Source organism: Sinohyriopsis cumingii, chromosome 17, assembly GCF_028554795.1.
Source record: "Sinohyriopsis cumingii isolate HCF-2022 chromosome 17, ASM2855479v2, whole genome shotgun sequence".
Taxonomy (NCBI): Eukaryota; Metazoa; Mollusca; class Bivalvia; order Unionida; family Unionidae; genus Sinohyriopsis; species Sinohyriopsis cumingii.
The window spans coordinates 85,939,496-85,960,539 of record NC_142977.1 but is presented as its reverse complement, the minus strand read 5'-3'; the positions used below and the strand labels follow the sequence as shown (position 1 = coordinate 85,960,539).

Here is a 21,044-nt window from a genome sequence, read left to right as displayed (position 1 = left end):
TGGGATTTTCTCCTTTCCTACAGAAAGTCACATATATCTGGAATTTTCTTTTCTGCAGAAAGTAATGTATATCTGGAATTTTCTTCTTTTCAACAGAAAGTCACATATATCTGGAATTTTCTTCTTTTCTGCAGAAAGTAACGTATATCTGGAATTTTCTTCTTTTCAACAGAAAGTCACGTATATCTGGGATTTTCTTCTTTTCAACAGAAAGTAACGTATATCTTGAATTTTCTTCTTTTCAACAGAAAGTAATGTATATCTGGGATTTTCTCCTTTTCTACAGAAAGTCATATATCTGGAATTTTCTTCTTTTCAACAGAAAGTCACGTATATCTGGGATTTTCTCCTTTTCTACAGAAAGTCATAGATCTGGGATTTTCTTCTTTTCAACAGAAAGTCACCTATATCTTGGAGTTTCTCCTTTTCAACAGAAAGTCACGTATATATGAATTAATTGTTATTTGACATGGAATTTGGACCAAAGTATGTCCTATCATGTCTAGATGGTTCAAATAAAACTTTTGTTAATCTGGCAACCAGTATGTCAGCTATGGTGGCCTTCTTGAAAATCCTGGTATTGCTACTCTGCCTCAGTGGATGTGGGCTTGACACAGAAACATTTATGATGTGAAGTTGGTTCTAAGTGATTATGATGCCCCTTGGAAATCCAGTATGGCTGTCAAGATGACTGTCTTTAAAATCCTGGTATTGCTACTCCTGAGTGTATGACTATATCAGCATGTTGCTTTCTCAGAGACTTCTTATCATGTTTAGTTTGTGATCAGTGATGGCTATTTTGAAAATCTTGTTGTTTGAACTCCTCTTGAAGGAATTTGTCAAATTAATGTGGTTTTCATTCACACACTTTTCACAATATGTGGTTGGTCTTAATTGAATATAATGAAAATGTGACCTCCTAAACATTTTTGTAACAACAAAATAGATATATCTCCTATTAAAATGGATGGCCATACCAAACCAAAATGTTTAGAAAAGGCCTTCTTTTGTTGCAAATTTTTCAAAGTTATTACTATATTTGAATGATGTGGATCTAACATTAAAGAAATGGCTGGCCATCCTGTAGTGTGGCTACTTCTCTTGGATGGATGATCTGATCAGCATGAGTCTTTGACTAAGGCAATATTACATCAATATTTGGCTGGTTCTCAATGAAAATGGTATTCATCTGACCTTCAACACAGCACCATGGCTGTCATCTTGAAAATCTTGCTGTCAGTGTTCTTACTTGAACATTGGCATTGAAATGGGTTTGCAGTGGGTTTTGTACTCAAACGTTTGGCATTGAAGTGGGTTTGCAATGGGTTTTGTACTCAAGCGTTTGGCATTGAAATGGGTTTGCAGTGGGTTTTGTACTCAAACATTTGGCATTGAAATGGGTTTGCAGTGGGTTTTGTACTTAAACGTTTGGCATTGAAATGGGTTTGCAGTGGGTTTTGTACTCAAATGTTCGGCATTGAAATGGGTTTACAGTAGGTTCTGTACTCAAACGTTTGGCATTAAAATGGGGTTTGCATTCAAACAGTTATTGTAATTTATAATTTTGTTCTGATCGACAGTGTTGTCCACCATCATATCAACTAGACCTACATGGAGAAAGTTTAAGTTATTGCAGTTTTGTTCTATATTGAGTCTATGAATACTGTGACATGCACATATACAGGTGAATATTGACCACACTTTGTCTTTTGTTGCATTTCAGTAAACAAGTTGACTCGGACATTTATTTTAATGTCAGAAGTGTGGACATTTTTTAGTTGTACTGGCTTATAAGTATGACAACATCAGCAAATATAAATGAATTATAGAAAATTATCTCAAAGTGTATCTGATAACTACCTTGGATGATACCACTGAATTAACTGGGTGTTTCCTTTTTATAAAAAATATAAATTGGAGCTTTTACGCTAAATACCTTGAATAAAACAAAAAATATTGTGGGTTTTTTCCCTTTTAAAAAATATCAGTTATACATTTAACCAAACTTATGGCTGCATCATGACGTTGTCTGAGACAAGTTGAATGATTTTCTACCCATGATATCAGGTTCTGGGTCAAGGTCAATGTTGATGTCAAGGAAGTTTGTTTTGGACCTAGTTATCCTGTGGTTGAGTAAACTCAGACATGTAAGAAAATAAGTCTGAAGTCATGGTTTTATCTAGGATTTGTGTAAATTATTTAAATAAGTCTGAAGTCATGGTTTTATCTTGGATTCGTGTAAATTATTTAAATAAATCTGAAGTCATGGTTTTATCTTGGATTCCTGTAAATTATTTAAAGGCATGTAAAAAAATAAGTCTGAAGTCATGGTTTTATCTTGGTTTCCTGTAAATTATTTAAAGGCATGTAAGAAAATAAGTCTGAAGTCATGGCTTTATCTTGGATTCCTGTAAATTATTTAAATAAGTCTGAAGTCATGGCTTTATCTTGGATTCCTGTAAATTATTTAAATAAGTCTGAAGTCATGGCTTTATCTTGGATTCCTGTAAATTATTTAAATAAGTCTGAAGTCATGGCTTTATCTTGGATTCCTGTAAATTATTTAAAGGTAGTAGTGCAATAGAAGAAGTTGCTGTTGTGATGGTATGAAAAACACCACATGGATTTTTATGGTTGTGGATGTTTCACAGTGGTAGTTTAAAGAGACAGACAGTTTGGGACCAAGTATGCAAATGACTGAATTGAGTTTTGATGAAAATTAAAATTTCTTTATTGTTACAAAGGCACATGACAAAATCAAATGATATATAAAATCTGCATCATCCATTAACTGATTTCCTGTTGACTGTCAGTCAAAATATATCACAAAACACAGTATTCTTACTCATACTTTACTATAACCCATTTGCCCCTTGGAAGAACCCACACTGCATGTGCTACATTTCAGTTTTGATCCTGATTTAGCTTTTTTTTCAAATTATGGGAGTAAATAATTGCTTTGATTTTCTGTAAAGCTGAACATACAATGATATATTCAAATCCAACAAAGTTCTATCATTGACTCATAACACAAGCATAGGATAATAACAGATTTTGAATTTTCTGGATTCTTTGGATTTCCAGATGTCTTAAGATAGTCATATGAAATTTTGATGCCCCACCCTCTGATGTATGTGTCAAGTCATTCAGGGCCTGATTATTCATGCCTGTCTTTTGTTTTAACTTTATTATGTTTGGGGTTGAAAACCCTCTTTCACATCTAATAGCTTCACCTGTTACATAGTGAAACATTTCACAAGTTTTTCCATATTTGGTATAACATCAGAGTATTTCTTATTCTTTGATGCACATATCACTGTAATGTACTTTGTCTAACACTAACTGCAGTGTACTTTGTCTAACACTGACTGCAGTGTACTTTGTCAAACACTAACTAATGTACTTTGTTTAACACTAACTGCAATGTACTTTGTCTAACACTAACTGTAATGTACTTTGTTTAACACTAACTGCAATGTACATTGTCTAACACTAACTGAAATGTACTTTGTCTAACATTAACTGCAATGTACTTTATCTAACACTAACTGCAATTTACTTTGTCTAACACTAACTGCAGTGTACTTTATCTAACACTAACTGCAGTGTACTTTGTCTAACACTAACTGAAATGTACTTTGTCTAACACTAACTGCAGTGTACTTTGTTTAACACCAACTGCAATGTACTTTGTCTAACACTAACTGCAGTGTGCTTTATCTAACACCAACTGCAATACTTTGTCTAACACTAACTGCAGTGTGCTTTATCTAACACCAACTGCAATGTACTTTGTCTAACACTAACTGCAGTGTGCTTTATCTAACACCAACTGAAATGTACTTTGTCTAACACTAACTGCAGTGTACTTTATCTAACACCAACTGCAATGTACTTTGTCTAACACTAACTGCAGTGTACTTTGTTTAACACCAACTGCAATGTTCTTTGTCTAACACTAACTGCAGTGTGCTTTATCTAACACCAACTGCAATGTACTTTATATAACACTAACTGCAGTGTACTTTGTCTAACACTAACTGAAATGTACTTTGTCTAACACTGACTGCAGTGTACTTTGTTTAACACCAACTGCAATGTTCTTTGTCTAACACTAACTGCAATGTACTTTATTGAACACTAACTGCAATGTACTTTATTGAACACTAACTGCAATGTACTTTGTCTAACACTAACAGCAATGTACTTTATCTAACACTAACTGCAGTGTACTTTGTCTAAAACTAACTGAAATCTACTTTGTCTAACACTAACTGCAGTGTACTTTGTTTAACACCAACTGCAATGTACTTTGTCTGACACTAACTGCTTTATCTAACACCAACTGCAATGTACTTTGTCTAACACTAACTGCAATGTACATTATCTAACACTAACTGCAGTGCACTTTGTCTAACACTAACTGCAGTGTACTTTATCTAACACTAACTGCAGTGTACTTTGTCTAACACTAACTGAAATGTACTTTGTCTAACACTAACTGCAATGTACTTTGTCTAACACTAATGTAATGTACTTTGTTTAACAATAACTGAAATGTACTTTGTCTAACACTAACTGCAATGTACATTGTCTAACACTAACTGCAATGTACTTTGTCTAACACCAACTGCAATGTACTTTGTCTAACACTAACTGTAATGTACTTTGTCTAACACTAACTGCAATGTACTTTGTCTAACACTAACTGCAGAGTACTTTGTCAAACACTAACTGTAGTGTACTTTAACACCAACTGAAATGTACTTTGTCTAACATTAACTGCAATGTACTTTATCTAACACTAACTGCAATGTACTTTGTCTAACACTAACTGCAGTGTACTTTATCTAACACTAACTGCAGTGTACTGTGTCTAACACTAACTGAAATGTACTTTGTCTAACACTAACTGCAGTGTACTTTGTTTAACACCAACTGCAATGTACTTTGTCTAACACTAACTGCAGTGTGCTTTATCTAACACCAACTGCAATACTTTGTCTAACACTAACTGCAGTGTGCTTTATCTAACACCAACTGCAATGTACTTTGTCTAACACTAAATGCAGTGTGCTTTATCTAACACCAACTGAAATGTACTTTGTCTAACACTAACTGCATTGTACTTTATCTAACACCAACTGCAATGTACTTTGTCTAACACTAACTGCAATGTACTTTATATAACACTAACTGCAGTGTACTTTGTCTAACACTAACTGAAATGTACTTTGTCTAACACTAACTGCAGTGTACTTTGTTTAACACCAACTGCAATGTACGTTGTCTAACACTAACTGCAATGTACTTTATTGAACACTAACTGTAATGTACTTTATCTAACACTAACTGCAGTGTACTTTGTCTAAAACTAGCTGAAATCTACTTTGTCTAACACTAACTGCAGTGGACTTTGTTTAACACCAACTGCAGTGTACTTTGTCTGACACTAACTGCTTTATCTAACACCAACTGCAATGTACTTTGTCTAACACTAACTGCAATGTACATTATCTAACACTAACTGCAGTGCACTTTGTCTAACACTAACTGCAGTGTACTTTATCTAACACTAACTGAAATGTACTTTGTCTGATACTAACATGTACTTTATCTAACACCAACTGCAATGTACTTTGTCTAACACTAACTGCACTGTACTTTGTCTAACACTAACTGCAATGTACTTTGTCTAACACTACCTGCAGTGTACTTTATCTAACACTAACTGCAATGTACTTTGTCTAAAACTAACTGCAATGTACTTTGTCTAACATTAACTGCATTGTACTTTGTTTAATACTACCTAATGCAGTTCTATTATACTGTTGTATTCTAGTTCGATAACATGTTTGTTGATATAGTCCTGGTTTATGTTATTTAATATTCAAATCCTATATTCCAGACTGGTAATAATTTTGTTTATATTGTCTGTGTTTGTGTTATGTAGAGCATTTGTCTGTGTTTCATACTGCTTGACTTCCACATTATTCTTCAACATTTACCTCTGTTTCATACTGCTTGACTTCCAGATTATTCCCAAACATATACCTGTTTCATACTGCTTGACATCCACATCATTCCTGAATATTTACCTGTTTAATACTGCTTGACTTCCACATTATGTTTAATACTGCTTGACTTCCACATTATTCCCCAACATTTACCTGATTCATACTGCTTGACTTCCAGATCATTCCCCTACTTTTACCTGTGTTTCATACTGCTTGACCTCCATATTATTTACAGAATTTACCTTTGTTTCATACTGCTTGACTTCCACATTATTCCCTAACATTTACCTGTTTCATACTGCTCAACTTCCAGATCATTCCCTGATATTTACCTGTGTTTCATACTGTTTGGCTTCCAGATCATTCCCCAACATTTACCTGTTTCATACTGCTTGACTTCCAGATCATTCCTTGACATTTACCTGTGTTTCATACTATTTGGCTTCCAGATCATTCCCCAACATTTACCTGGGTTTCAAACTACTTGACTTTTCGACACCATTCCCTCGACAGTTGTTTCATCTTCATTCTCATCCTGCTCTCAAGACTGCAGTTATCAATATACACTATTTCATCTTCAACTAGATCTCTTGATGTACCACATGGACTCTCTTCTACTGGTATAACACAACTAAAGCCTATGCTGTTGGCTTAGGATAATCTTACTAAATCTCTGAAGAAATAGATGAATATCAATCAGTTCAGAAATTTGGACTTACCAACTTAATTGTGAAGTCCTTATTTGTTGCCTCATGACCCACTAAATTGATCAAAGCTAGGTATGTTCTGTATAGAACCCTAACAACCTTTTCCAGATTCAACAAGTTTACAGAGTACACCTCAGCATACTTAATAACCAACAGATAGTTCCAGCTGTCTGGGCCCTTTTAAACACACTGCTAATTACTGAAGAAATAAAATATATTTGAGATAAGATGTGAATATAAGCCCATCATTGGTAGAAAGTTTGCTTCTTGTGATTATGCTAAGCTATATCTTTGCAGGACATAATGAACACCTATTGGCATTAGACTTTCTGTGTATAATGGACACCTATTGGCATTAGACTTTCTGTGTATAATGTACACCTATTGGCATTAGACTTTCTGTGTATAATGGACACCTATTGGCATTAGACTTTCTGTGTATAATGGACACTTATTGGCATTAGACTTTCTGTGTATAATGAACACCTATTGGCATTAGACTTTCTGTGTATAATGAACACTTATTGGCATTAGACTTTCTGTGTATAATGAACACCTATTGGCATTAGACTTTCTGTGTATAATGGACACCTATTGGCATTAGACTTTCTGTGTATAATGGACACCTATTGGCATTAGACTTTCTGTGTATAATGGACACCTATTGGCATTAGACTTTCTGTGTATAATGAACACTTATTGGCATTAGACTTTCTGTGTATAATGGACACCTATTGGCATTAGACTTTCTGTGTATAATGAACACTTATTGGCATTAGACTTTCTGTGTATAATGAACACTTATTGGCATTAGACTTTCTGTGTATAATGGACACCTATTGGCATTAGACTTTCTGTGTATAATGGACACCTATTGGCATTAGACTTTCTGTGTATAATGGACACCTATTGGCATTAGACTTTCTGTGTATAATGGACACCTATTGGCATTAGACTTTCTGTGTATAATGGACACCTATTGGCATTAGACTTTCTGTGTATAATGGACACCTATTGGCATTAGACTTTCTGTGTATAATGAACACCTATTGGCATTAGACTTTCTGTGTATAATGGACAACTATTGGCATTAGACTTTCTGTGTATAATGGACACCTATTGGCATTAGACTTTCTGTGTATAATGGACACCTATTGGCATTAGACTTTCTGTGTATAATGGACACTTATTGGCATTAGACTTTCTGTGTATAATGGACACCTATTGGCATTAGACTTTCTGTGTATAATGGACACCTATTGGCATTAGACTTTCTGTGTATAATGGACACCTATTGGCATTAGACTTTCTGTGTATAATGGACACCTATTGGCATTAGACTTTCTGTGTATAATGGACACCTATTGGCATTAGACTTTCTGTGTATAATGGACACCTATTGGCATTAGACTTTCTGTGTATAATGGACACCTATTGGCATTAGACTTTCTGTGTATAATGGACACTTATTGGCATTAGACTTTCTGTGTATAATGGACACCTATTGGCATTAGACTTTCTGTGTATAATGGACACCTATTGGCATTAGACTTTCTGTGTATAATGGACACCTATTGGCATTAGACTTTCTGTGTATAATGGACACCTATTGGCATTAGACTTTCTGTGTATAATGGACACCTATTGGCATTAGACTTTCTGTGTATAATGGACACTTATTGGCATTAGACTTTCTGTGTATAATGGACACCTATTGGCATTAGACTTTCTGTGTATAATGGACACCTATTGGCATTAGACTTTCTGTGTATAATGGACACCTATTGGCATTAGACTTTCTGTGTATAATGGACACCTATTGGCATTAGACTTTCTGTGTATAATGGACACCTATTGGCATTAGACTTTCTGTGTATAATGGACACTTATTGGCATTAGACTTTCTGTGTATAATGGACACCTATTGGCATTAGACTTTCTGTGTATAATGGACACTTATTGGCATTAGACTTTCTGTGTATAATGGACACCTATTGGCATTAGACTTTCTGTGTATAATGGACACTTATTGGCATTAGACTTTCTGTGTATAATGGACACTTATTGGCATTAGACTTTCTGTGTATAATGAACACTTATTGGCATTAGACTTTCTGTGTATAATGAACACTTATTGGCATTAGACTTTCTGTGTATAATGAACACTTATTGGCATTAGACTTTCTGTGTATAATGGACACCTATTGGCATTAGACTTTCTGTGTATAATGAACACTTATTGGCATTAGACTTTCTGTGTATAATGAACACTTATTGGCATTAGACTTTCTGTGTATAATGCACACTTATTGGCATTAGACTTTCTGTGTATAATGCACACTTATTGGCATTAGACTTTCTGTGTATAATGCACACTTATTGGCATTAGACTTTCTGTGTATAATGCACACTTATTGGCATTAGACTTTCTGTGTATAATGGACACCTATTGGCATTAGACTTTCTGTGTATAATGGACACCTATTGGCATTAGACTTTCTGTGTATAATGGACACTTATTGGCATTAGACTTTCTGTGTATAATGGACACCTATTGGCATTAGACTTTCTGTGTATAATGGACACCTATTGGCATTAGACTTTCTGTGTATAATGGACACCTATTGGCATTAGACTTTCTGTGTATAATGAACACTTATTGGCATTAGACTTTCTGTGTATAATGCACACTTATTGGCATTAGACTTTCTGTGTATAATGGACACCTATTGGCATTAGACTTTCTGTGTATAATGGACACCTATTGGCATTAGACTTTCTGTGTATAATGGACACTTATTGGCATTAGACTTTCTGTGTATAATGGACACTTATTGGCATTAGACTTTCTGTGTATAATGGACACTTATTGGCATTAGACTTTCTGTGTATAATGGACACCTATTGGCATTAGACTTTCTGTGTATAATGGACACTTATTGGCATTAGACTTTCTGTGTATAATGGACACCTATTGGCATTAGACTTTCTGTGTATAATGGACACCTATTGGCATTAGACTTTCTGTGTATAATGGACACCTATTGGCATTAGACTTTCTGTGTATAATGAACACTTATTGGCATTAGACTTTCTGTGTATAATGGACACCTATTGGCATTAGACTTTCTGTGTATAATGGACACCTATTGGCATTAGACTTTCTGTGTATAATGGACACCTATTGGCATTAGACTTTCTGTGTATAATGGACACCTATTGGCATTAGACTTTCTGTGTATAATGGACACCTATTGGCATTAGACTTTCTGTGTATAATGGACACTTATTGGCATTAGACTTTCTGTGTATAATGGACACTTATTGGCATTAGACTTTCTGTGTATAATGGACACCTATTGGCATTAGACTTTCTGTGTATAATGGACACCTATTGGCATTAGACTTTCTGTGTATAATGGACACCTATTGGCATTAGACTTTCTGTGTATAATGGACACTTATTGGCATTAGACTTTCTGTGTATAATGGACACTTATTGGCATTAGACTTTCTGTGTATAATGGACACTTATTGGCATTAGACTTTCTGTGTATAATGGACACCTATTGGCATTAGACTTTCTGTGTATAATGGACACCTATTGGCATTAGACTTTCTGTGTATAATGGACACCTATTGGCATTAGACTTTCTGTGTATAATGGACACTTATTGGCATTAGACTTTCTGTGTATAATGGACACCTATTGGCATTAGACTTTCTGTGTATAATGAACACTTATTGGCATTAGACTTTCTGTGTATAATGCACACTTATTGGCATTAGACTTTCTGTGTATAATGGACACTTATTGGCATTAGACTTTCTGTGTATAATGGACACCTATTGGCATTAGACTTTCTGTGTATAATGGACACCTATTGGCATTAGACTTTCTGTGTATAATGAACACTTATTGGCATTAGACTTTCTGTGTATAATGGACACCTATTGGCATTAGACTTTCTGTGTATAATGGACACTTATTGGCATTAGACTTTCTGTGTATAATGGACACTTATTGGCATTAGACTTTCTGTGTATAATGGACACTTATTGGCATTAGACTTTCTGTGTATAATGAACACTTATTGGCATTAGACTTTCTGTGTATAATGGACACCTATTGGCATTAGACTTTCTGTGTATAATGGACACTTATTGGCATTAGACTTTCTGTGTATAATGAACACCTATTGGCATTAGACTTTCTGTGTATAATGGACACTTATTGGCATTAGACTTTCTGTGTATAATGGACACCTATTGGCATTAGACTTTCTGTGTATAATGGACACCTATTGGCATTAGACTTTCTGTGTATAATGGACACCTATTGGCATTAGACTTTCTGTGTATAATGAACACTTATTGGCATTAGACTTTCTGTGTATAATGAACACTTATTGGCATTAGACTTTCTGTGTATAATGCACACTTATTGGCATTAGACTTTCTGTGTATAATGCACACTTATTGGCATTAGACTTTCTGTGTATAATGCACACTTATTGGCATTAGACTTTCTGTGTATAATGCACACTTATTGGCATTAGACTTTCTGTGTATAATGGACACCTATTGGCATTAGACTTTCTGTGTATAATGGACACCTATTGGCATTAGACTTTCTGTGTATAATGGACACTTATTGGCATTAGACTTTCTGTGTATAATGGACACCTATTGGCATTAGACTTTCTGTGTATAATGGACACCTATTGGCATTAGACTTTCTGTGTATAATGGACACCTATTGGCATTAGACTTTCTGTGTATAATGAACACTTATTGGCATTAGACTTTCTGTGTATAATGCACACTTATTGGCATTAGACTTTCTGTGTATAATGGACACCTATTGGCATTAGACTTTCTGTGTATAATGGACACCTATTGGCATTAGACTTTCTGTGTATAATGGACACTTATTGGCATTAGACTTTCTGTGTATAATGGACACTTATTGGCATTAGACTTTCTGTGTATAATGGACACTTATTGGCATTAGACTTTCTGTGTATAATGGACACCTATTGGCATTAGACTTTCTGTGTATAATGGACACTTATTGGCATTAGACTTTCTGTGTATAATGGACACCTATTGGCATTAGACTTTCTGTGTATAATGGACACCTATTGGCATTAGACTTTCTGTGTATAATGGACACCTATTGGCATTAGACTTTCTGTGTATAATGAACACTTATTGGCATTAGACTTTCTGTGTATAATGGACACCTATTGGCATTAGACTTTCTGTGTATAATGGACACCTATTGGCATTAGACTTTCTGTGTATAATGGACACCTATTGGCATTAGACTTTCTGTGTATAATGGACACCTATTGGCATTAGACTTTCTGTGTATAATGGACACCTATTGGCATTAGACTTTCTGTGTATAATGGACACTTATTGGCATTAGACTTTCTGTGTATAATGGACACTTATTGGCATTAGACTTTCTGTGTATAATGGACACCTATTGGCATTAGACTTTCTGTGTATAATGGACACCTATTGGCATTAGACTTTCTGTGTATAATGGACACCTATTGGCATTAGACTTTCTGTGTATAATGGACACTTATTGGCATTAGACTTTCTGTGTATAATGGACACTTATTGGCATTAGACTTTCTGTGTATAATGGACACTTATTGGCATTAGACTTTCTGTGTATAATGGACACCTATTGGCATTAGACTTTCTGTGTATAATGGACACCTATTGGCATTAGACTTTCTGTGTATAATGGACACCTATTGGCATTAGACTTTCTGTGTATAATGGACACTTATTGGCATTAGACTTTCTGTGTATAATGGACACCTATTGGCATTAGACTTTCTGTGTATAATGAACACTTATTGGCATTAGACTTTCTGTGTATAATGCACACTTATTGGCATTAGACTTTCTGTGTATAATGGACACTTATTGGCATTAGACTTTCTGTGTATAATGGACACCTATTGGCATTAGACTTTCTGTGTATAATGGACACCTATTGGCATTAGACTTTCTGTGTATAATGAACACTTATTGGCATTAGACTTTCTGTGTATAATGGACACCTATTGGCATTAGACTTTCTGTGTATAATGGACACTTATTGGCATTAGACTTTCTGTGTATAATGGACACTTATTGGCATTAGACTTTCTGTGTATAATGGACACTTATTGGCATTAGACTTTCTGTGTATAATGAACACTTATTGGCATTAGACTTTCTGTGTATAATGGACACCTATTGGCATTAGACTTTCTGTGTATAATGGACACTTATTGGCATTAGACTTTCTGTGTATAATGAACACCTATTGGCATTAGACTTTCTGTGTATAATGGACACTTATTGGCATTAGACTTTCTGTGTATAATGGACACCTATTGGCATTAGACTTTCTGTGTATAATGGACACCTATTGGCATTAGACTTTCTGTGTATAATGGACACCTATTGGCATTAGACTTTCTGTGTATAATGAACACTTATTGGCATTAGACTTTCTGTGTATAATGAACACTTATTGGCATTAGACTTTCTGTGTATAATGGACACCTATTGGCATTAGACTTTCTGTGTATAATGAACACTTACTGCCATTACAGACTTTCTGTGTATAATGGACACCTATTCGCATTAGACTTTCTGTGTATAATGGACACTTATTGGCATTAGACTTTCTGTGTATAATGAACACTTATTGGCATTAGACTTTCTGTGTATAATGGACACCTATTGGCATTAGACTTTCTGTGTATAATGAACACTTATTGGCATTAGACTTTCTGTGTATAATGAACACCTATTGGCATTAGACTTTCTGTGTATAATGAACACCTATTGGCATTAGACTTTCTGTGTATAATGAACACTTACTGCCATTACAGACTTTCTGTGTATAATGGACACCTATTGGCATTAGACTTTCTGTGTATAATGGACACTTATTGGCATTAGACTTTCTGTCTATAATGAACACTTATTGGCATTAGACTTTCTGTGTATAATGGACACTTATTGGCATTAGACTTTCTGTCTATAATGAACACTTATTGGCATTAGACTTTCTGTCTATAATGGACACTTATTGGCATTAGACTTTCTGTGTATAATGGACACTTATTGGCATTAGACTTTCTGTGTATAATGGACACTTATTGGCATTAGACTTTCTGTGTATAATGGACACTTATTGGCATTAGACTTTCTGTGTATAATGGACACCTATTGGCATTAGACTTTCTGTGTATAATGGACACCTATTGGCATTAGACTTTCTGTGTATAATGGACACCTATTGGCATTAGACTTTCTGTGTATAATGGACACCTATTGGCATTAGACTTTCTGTGTATAATGGACACCTATTGGCATTAGACTTTCTGTGTATAATGGACACCTATTGGCATTAGACTTTCTGTGTATAATGGACACTTATTGGCATTAGACTTTCTGTGTATAATGGACACCTATTGGCATTAGACTTTCTGTGTATAATGGACACCTATTGGCATTAGACTTTCTGTGTATAATGGACACCTATTGGCATTAGACTTTCTGTGTATAATGGACACCTATTGGCATTAGACTTTCTGTCTATAATGAACACTTATTGGCATTAGACTTTCTGTGTATAATGGACACCTATTGGCATTAGACTTTCTGTGTATAATGGACACTTATTGGCATTAGACTTTCTGTGTATAATGGACACCTATTGGCATTAGACTTTCTGTGTATAATGAACACTTATTGGCATTAGACTTTCTGTGTATAATGGACACCTATTGGCATTAGACTTTCTGTGTATAATGAACACTTATTGGCATTAGACTTTCTGTGTATAATGAACACCTATTGGCATTAGACTTTCTGTGTATAATGGACACCTATTGGCATTAGACTTTCTGTGTATAATGGACACTTATTGGCATTAGACTTTCTGTGTATAATGAACACTTATTGGCATTAGACTTTCTGTGTATAATGGACACTTATTGGCATTAGACTTTCTGTGTATAATGGACACTTATTGGCATTAGACTTTCTGTGTATAATGGACACTTATTGGCATTAGACTTTCTGTGTATAATGGACACCTATTGGCATTAGACTTTCTGTGTATAATGGACACTTATTGGCATTAGACTTTCTGTGTATAATGGACACTTATTGGCATTAGACTTTCTGTGTATAATGGACACTTATTGGCATTAGACTTTCTGTGTATAATGGACACTTATTGGCATTAGACTTTCTGTGTATAATGAACACTTATTGGCATTAGACTTTCTGTGTATAATGGACACTTATTGGCATTAGACTTTCTGTGTATAATGGACACCTATTGGCATTAGACTTTCTGTATATAATGGACACTTATTGGCATTAGACTTTCTGTGTATAATGGACACCTATTGGCATTAGACTTTCTGTGTATAATGGACACTTATTGGCATTAGACTTTCTGTGTATAATGGACACTTATTGGCATTAGACTTTCTGTGTATAATGGACACCTATTGGCATTAGACTTTCTGTGTATAATGGACACCTATTGGCATTAGACTTTCTGTGTATAATGGACACCTATTGGCATTAGACTTTCTGTGTATAATGGACACTTATTGGCATTAGACTTTCTGTGTATAATGGACACCTATTGGCATTAGACTTTCTGTGTATAATGGACACCTATTGGCATTAGACTTTCTGTGTATAATGGACACTTATTGGCATTAGACTTTCTGTGTATAATGGACACTTATTGGCATTAGACTTTCTGTGTATAATGGACACTTATTGGTATAACAGACTTCGGTGCATGATTTACACTTACTGTACTGCCATTACAGACTTACTGAGTATAATGGACACCTACTGCCATTACAGACTTACTGAGTATAATGGACACCTACTGCCATTACAGACTTACTGAGTATAATGGACACTTACTGCCATTATAGACTTGCTGTGCATAATGGACTTCTTCTGCCATTACAGACTTGCTGTGCATAATGGACACCTACTGACATTACAGACCTATTGTGTATAATTGACACCCAGTAATGTTACAGGCAGGGCAAAATGGACAGCTACTAGTGTTACAGACTTACTGACATTACAAACATGCAGTGCATAGGGGACACCTACTTGTATTATTGACTTACTATACATAATGTACACTTACTGATATTACATACTTACTGTGTATAATTGACACTTACTGACATAACACTTACTGTGTATAATTGACACTTACTGGCATAACATACTGTGTATAAGCGACACTTACTGACATAACAAACTTACTATGTATAATTGACACCTACTGACATTACAGACTTACTGTGTATAATTGACACTTACTGACATTACAGACTTACCGTGTACAATAGCCCATTTCATGCAGACTTTGGTGAACTTCGTAATTTGCTCGGAATTTTGATCACGTGGCGGGTGGTCAGCTGACTGTAATAGGTGGTGGGCAAAATATGGCTAATGCTTCAGCATCAGCATCAACTTTTGTAACTACTTCAACATCGTTTATCGAGTTGAAAAATGTATATTCAAGAGTGATGCTGTCGCAGATATTGACGAAATTTAATATTGGAACCATCCTGTCTTATTTTCTGGAAACCAGGGCGGATTTCAAACCCATACGAGAGAGTAGCTTTGAGCTGTTTACATCTGGACATGTACATGTGAGTAAGGAAACGGTGTCGAAGTAAACAAATGTAATCCTGGCAATCAAAGAGCAAGTTATTCAAACTATGTATGTGCATCCAAATCGTCACTATAATAAAATGCGTTTTTAGGACTGCCAGATTTGTTTTTGAAAGTATGTGGATAATTTACATACAAATTTCAATCATTTAATTTTATTTCTGAAATATTTCTAAACAACAATGGATGCCATTTTGTTATGTACATGTACCCACCAGCGTTGGATTGGCTGGAGTATAAAGTAACTTGGGAGGTTATTCGGATAATTACGGGGCAACTCGGTTAAATTCAGTATGAAATGGGCTATTGACACCCAGTAGTATTACAGGCAGGGCAAAATGGAAATATGCTAGTATTACAGGCTTACTGTGGTCTCACAATATAAGACAATTTCATTGTTCATACTAGTCATATTGCTGGCACTCTTAGTACTTACTCCAACCATGTTTTCTGTCAGTATCTTTATTGTTCAGCTCAGCACTAACAAACATGACAGTTGCACTGGCTGCTTTTAACTTGATGGCAGGTTTTTGAACTTAAATTTCTAGATGGCAGGTTTGGAACTTTAGATTTCACAGTTTTACAAAACTAAAAGATCCATACAAGATTAGTTTACTTCAGTTTTTTTCTTCTTCAGCTGTGCATTTTACCAACATACCAGCATTCAACAGTGGATCTGACAGAAGTTTTCAGCAATTGGTTTACAGATGAGACAGGTTCACTTGAATTATTTAACTTTTCCTCCAATCTGTACTTTCTGACTCTTTAATGGAAAGCACACTATGATTGTAACATGCAACCAAACCAAAAACACTCATTTATCTCTCTTGTCTGTCACTAGAGGGTACAAGTGTACTATGAATTTTCTAGACTGGTTCACTATTTAAGAATACTTTTCTCATGATAGAAATCTTAAAAATATGGAACTAAAAGACATATAATATGAATCACATTGAACTAACACTATTGTCTGTTTTTGCTTTAAGTAATGCAAACTTGTTGCTAGGAGCAAGTTGTTAATCCAGTACACGGTCCTGCAAATTGCTTTAAAATTGATGGGGACTTTTCCAGAGTTACGTGCTTAGGAATTTATTTGGTGTAGATGACATTCCAAATAATACTTAAAAGGTAAAAATAGACATGTCTTGGAAGATTTAGTCTTTGATATGTTAATAAACATCCTAATGTAATACAGGCTTTTCATTGTAGATTTAGTCTGTATGAAACAGATGTTAATAAATATCATCTGTTTATAATGTACGGCTTTACAATATGCTTGCATTTCCAATATAAAATAAGAAAAAATTATGGTTAAAACGAGTGACAGATGCTAATCAGTCATTTAAAATATAGCATCATGTGAAAAGCATCAAGTCATTTATTACAATCTTGATTCAGACTGGTTTACAATGATTTTAATCTTGATTCAGACTGGTTTACAATGATTTTAATCTTGATTCAGGCTGGTTTATAATGATTCTGATCTTGATTCGGGCTGGTTTAATATGATTGTAATGCTGGTTTATTCAGGTTATAATCTTGATTCAGGGTGATTTAATATGGTTGTGATCTTGATTAAGGCTGATTTATTCTGGATGCAATCTTGATTTAGACTGGTTTAATATGGTTGTAATTTTGATTCAGGCTGTTTTATTCTGGTTTTAATCTTGATTCAGATTGGTTTAATATGGTTGTAATTTTGATTCAGGCTGTTTTATTCTGGTTTTAATCTTGATTGAGACTAGTTTAATATGGTTGTAATTTTGATTCAGGCTGTTTTATTCTGGATGCAATCTTGATTTAGACTGGTTTAATTGTTGTTGTTGTTTTGGGGTTTAACGCCATTTTTCAGCACAAGATAGGCTATACATGGCAGCCAGTATAACTGGTGGAGGAAGAACCCTGAAAAACCCAGGGAAGAACCACCGACCCATGCGAAGCTACTGGCAGGCTTTCCCATGTACCCACGCTAGCTGAGCCTTGGACTCGAACCCACGCAGACAGAGGTGAGATGGCAGTGATCCGTAACGGTGAGCGCTTTAGACCACTCGGCCACTTGGGGCCCCAGACTGGTTTAATATGATTGTAATTTTGATTCAGGCTGTTTTATTCTGGTTGTAATCTTGATTCAGATTGGTTTAATATGGTTGTAATTTTGATTCAGGCTGTTTTATTCTGGTTTTAATCTTGATTGAGACTGGTTTAATATGGTTGTAATTTTGATTCAGGCTGTTTTATTCTGGATGCAGTCTTAATTTAGACTTGTTTAATATGGTTGTAATTTTGATTCAGGCTGTTTTATTCTGGTTGTAATCTTGATTCAGATTGGTTTAATATGGTTGTAATTTTGATTCAGGCTGTTTTATTCTGGTTGTAATCTTGATTTAGACTGGTTTAATATGGTTGTAATTTTGATTCAGGCTGTTTTATTCTGGTTTTAATCTTGATTCAGATTGTCCACATGCTGATTGATCTGATTATTTACTTGTATGGACTACTACTCTTATGTTATGTGTTTAGGTTCGAATAAACAGTAACACTAGAAAGAGTGAAAACAACAAGCTTTGAAAAATTTAACAAGTTATTTTTTTCCCTGGAAAATTACTGTAAAAATGAAAAAATAAGAACTTACAGTTTTAAGAATCTAATCCAAGAATAATCCACACATTTTTTAAGTCCTAATATTGAAGTGTTTTAATGAATTCAAGTTTGAGTCCCGATGAAGAATCCATGATGGAAGGCGATGATTTATGCTGTATCCTGTATTGTGTTGTTGTCTACAGTTCCTTGTAGAAACACAAGAAATAACACTTTGGTTTTGGAAATTCAAGTAAAAATTTTAAGAAATGTCTTTGTTCAAAAATTCTGTATGAGCATTCACAAATATTTCCAGAGAAATGAATTAATCCTTTTGAATCCAGATAATCTGAATAAACATTAAAATGTAATTCCCAAAATGACTCAACAAAAAAATCACCTTTATGTCTCAGTGTTCAGAAATCTCTAAGCATCATTATGAAAACTAATGCGCAACTTTAGAAATACCTAATTGCAAAATAGAGGATCATGTGATCATGTTTACATCACATACTCTCAGCACATGGCCCTGACAAGAACCTATCATTTTACTCAAAGAATAAAATAAAAAAACATGTTAACTTCACTAAAATCTGTTTACAAGTTAAGGGTCATATATCCAACACAGCCTCAATCTCAACCTTATTATTCCCACAATAAAAATAAATTTTAAAAAAAATTGTTGATATGACTGTTACTAATTGTGAATTAAGGCCAGGAACCAGGTCAGCCTTATGTGTTTACAAAAATGAACATTCAAGGTCAAACTATTTTCTGAAAAAAGTATTGCGTTCCTAGTAAACAGAACTACATTATTTTGACATATAATGAAATTAAAAAATAAAAAGATTTTAAAACTTACAAATTAAATCAAATATACTTAACACTACTACTACTAATGTGATTCCAGAAATTATAATGTGCATGTATCTGTAATTAAAACAGAAATCAGAAACAAACAATTGAATATAATCTCATAGAATTATAATTACAGTGGTATTTAAATTATATTGTTATGGTAGAAATAAATGTAATTAGGAGATAATGGGAGAGGTGGATCCAGAGATAAAGGTTATTCTTACACATGATTGTTGCTAACTGAATCCTGCTATGACAGTGTATAATTTGTAATTCAGAAATTGCTGAGCAAGCACAATTAAATACTGATAATGATCCAGTCAGAGGCATTCTGTATTCCAAGCAGGTCAAGTACATTTAAAGACTGATAAGTCCAATCAAAGGTATTCAGTAGTCCATGCTGATCCAATATAGTAGTCCATGCTGATCAAATACAGTTAAAGACTGATAAGTCCAATCAAAGGCATTCAGTAGTCCATGCTGATCAAGTACAGTTAAAGACTGATAAGTCCAATCAAAGGCATTCAGTAGTCCATGCAGATTAAATACAGTTAAAGACTGATAAGTCCAATCTCTTAAAAAAATTAAAGCATACATGTTAATAATTACTTACCAGTAATTACTGATAGAAATGTTCATGATTATCAGACCCATTTATTCCAGATGCTGTCATTCACAGTTCTATTTGCTGAGCAAATTTTGAGAATCCAGACAACCTATTATCCTTTCTAAATTTACCTTCACTGGATAATAAATATTTTACTGTACATTTTTGGACATAGTTTCACATCGACTTGAGAATTACTCTTGAGGTGATTGCCACCTCCATGCAACGTAAGAAGACAAAACATTAAAAGGATGTCAGGTTGGGAGATATAGGAAGACATAGTTAGCTACTACAATTTATTAGGTTGTAGGCAGCGATTTTTAAGCAAAAGCTGTTACTTTAGAACCATGTTATTTTACTTTTAGAGGAAATATCTTTGTCATAAAATATTCAGAGAGCATATCACTTCTCATGAAAGAAAAATTCTTTCCAAGTTCCCATGGTTAAGAATATAAAGTCTGATCCTCTATTGTGTCATAGAATATGGAATCGATTTCACTGGAGAACATTTAATTTAAATATAATGAAGCA

The 21,044-nt window shown here is 34.5% G+C and overlaps 1 protein-coding gene across 3 annotated transcripts in view; it reads left to right on the top strand.

Annotated features, from left to right (window-relative positions):
* The window catches only part of LOC149779365 (uncharacterized), a 93,857-nt gene that overhangs the window by 56,684 nt on the left and 16,129 nt on the right, over positions 1–21,044 (top strand). For all 3 annotated transcript variants that reach the window (XM_089939991.1, XM_089939992.1, XM_089939990.1), the window contains exon 13: positions 17,109–17,187. In XM_089939991.1, the coding sequence (XP_089796117.1) occupies positions 17,109–17,187 (79 nt within the window). The remainder of the gene's footprint in view (positions 1–17,108; positions 17,188–21,044) is intronic.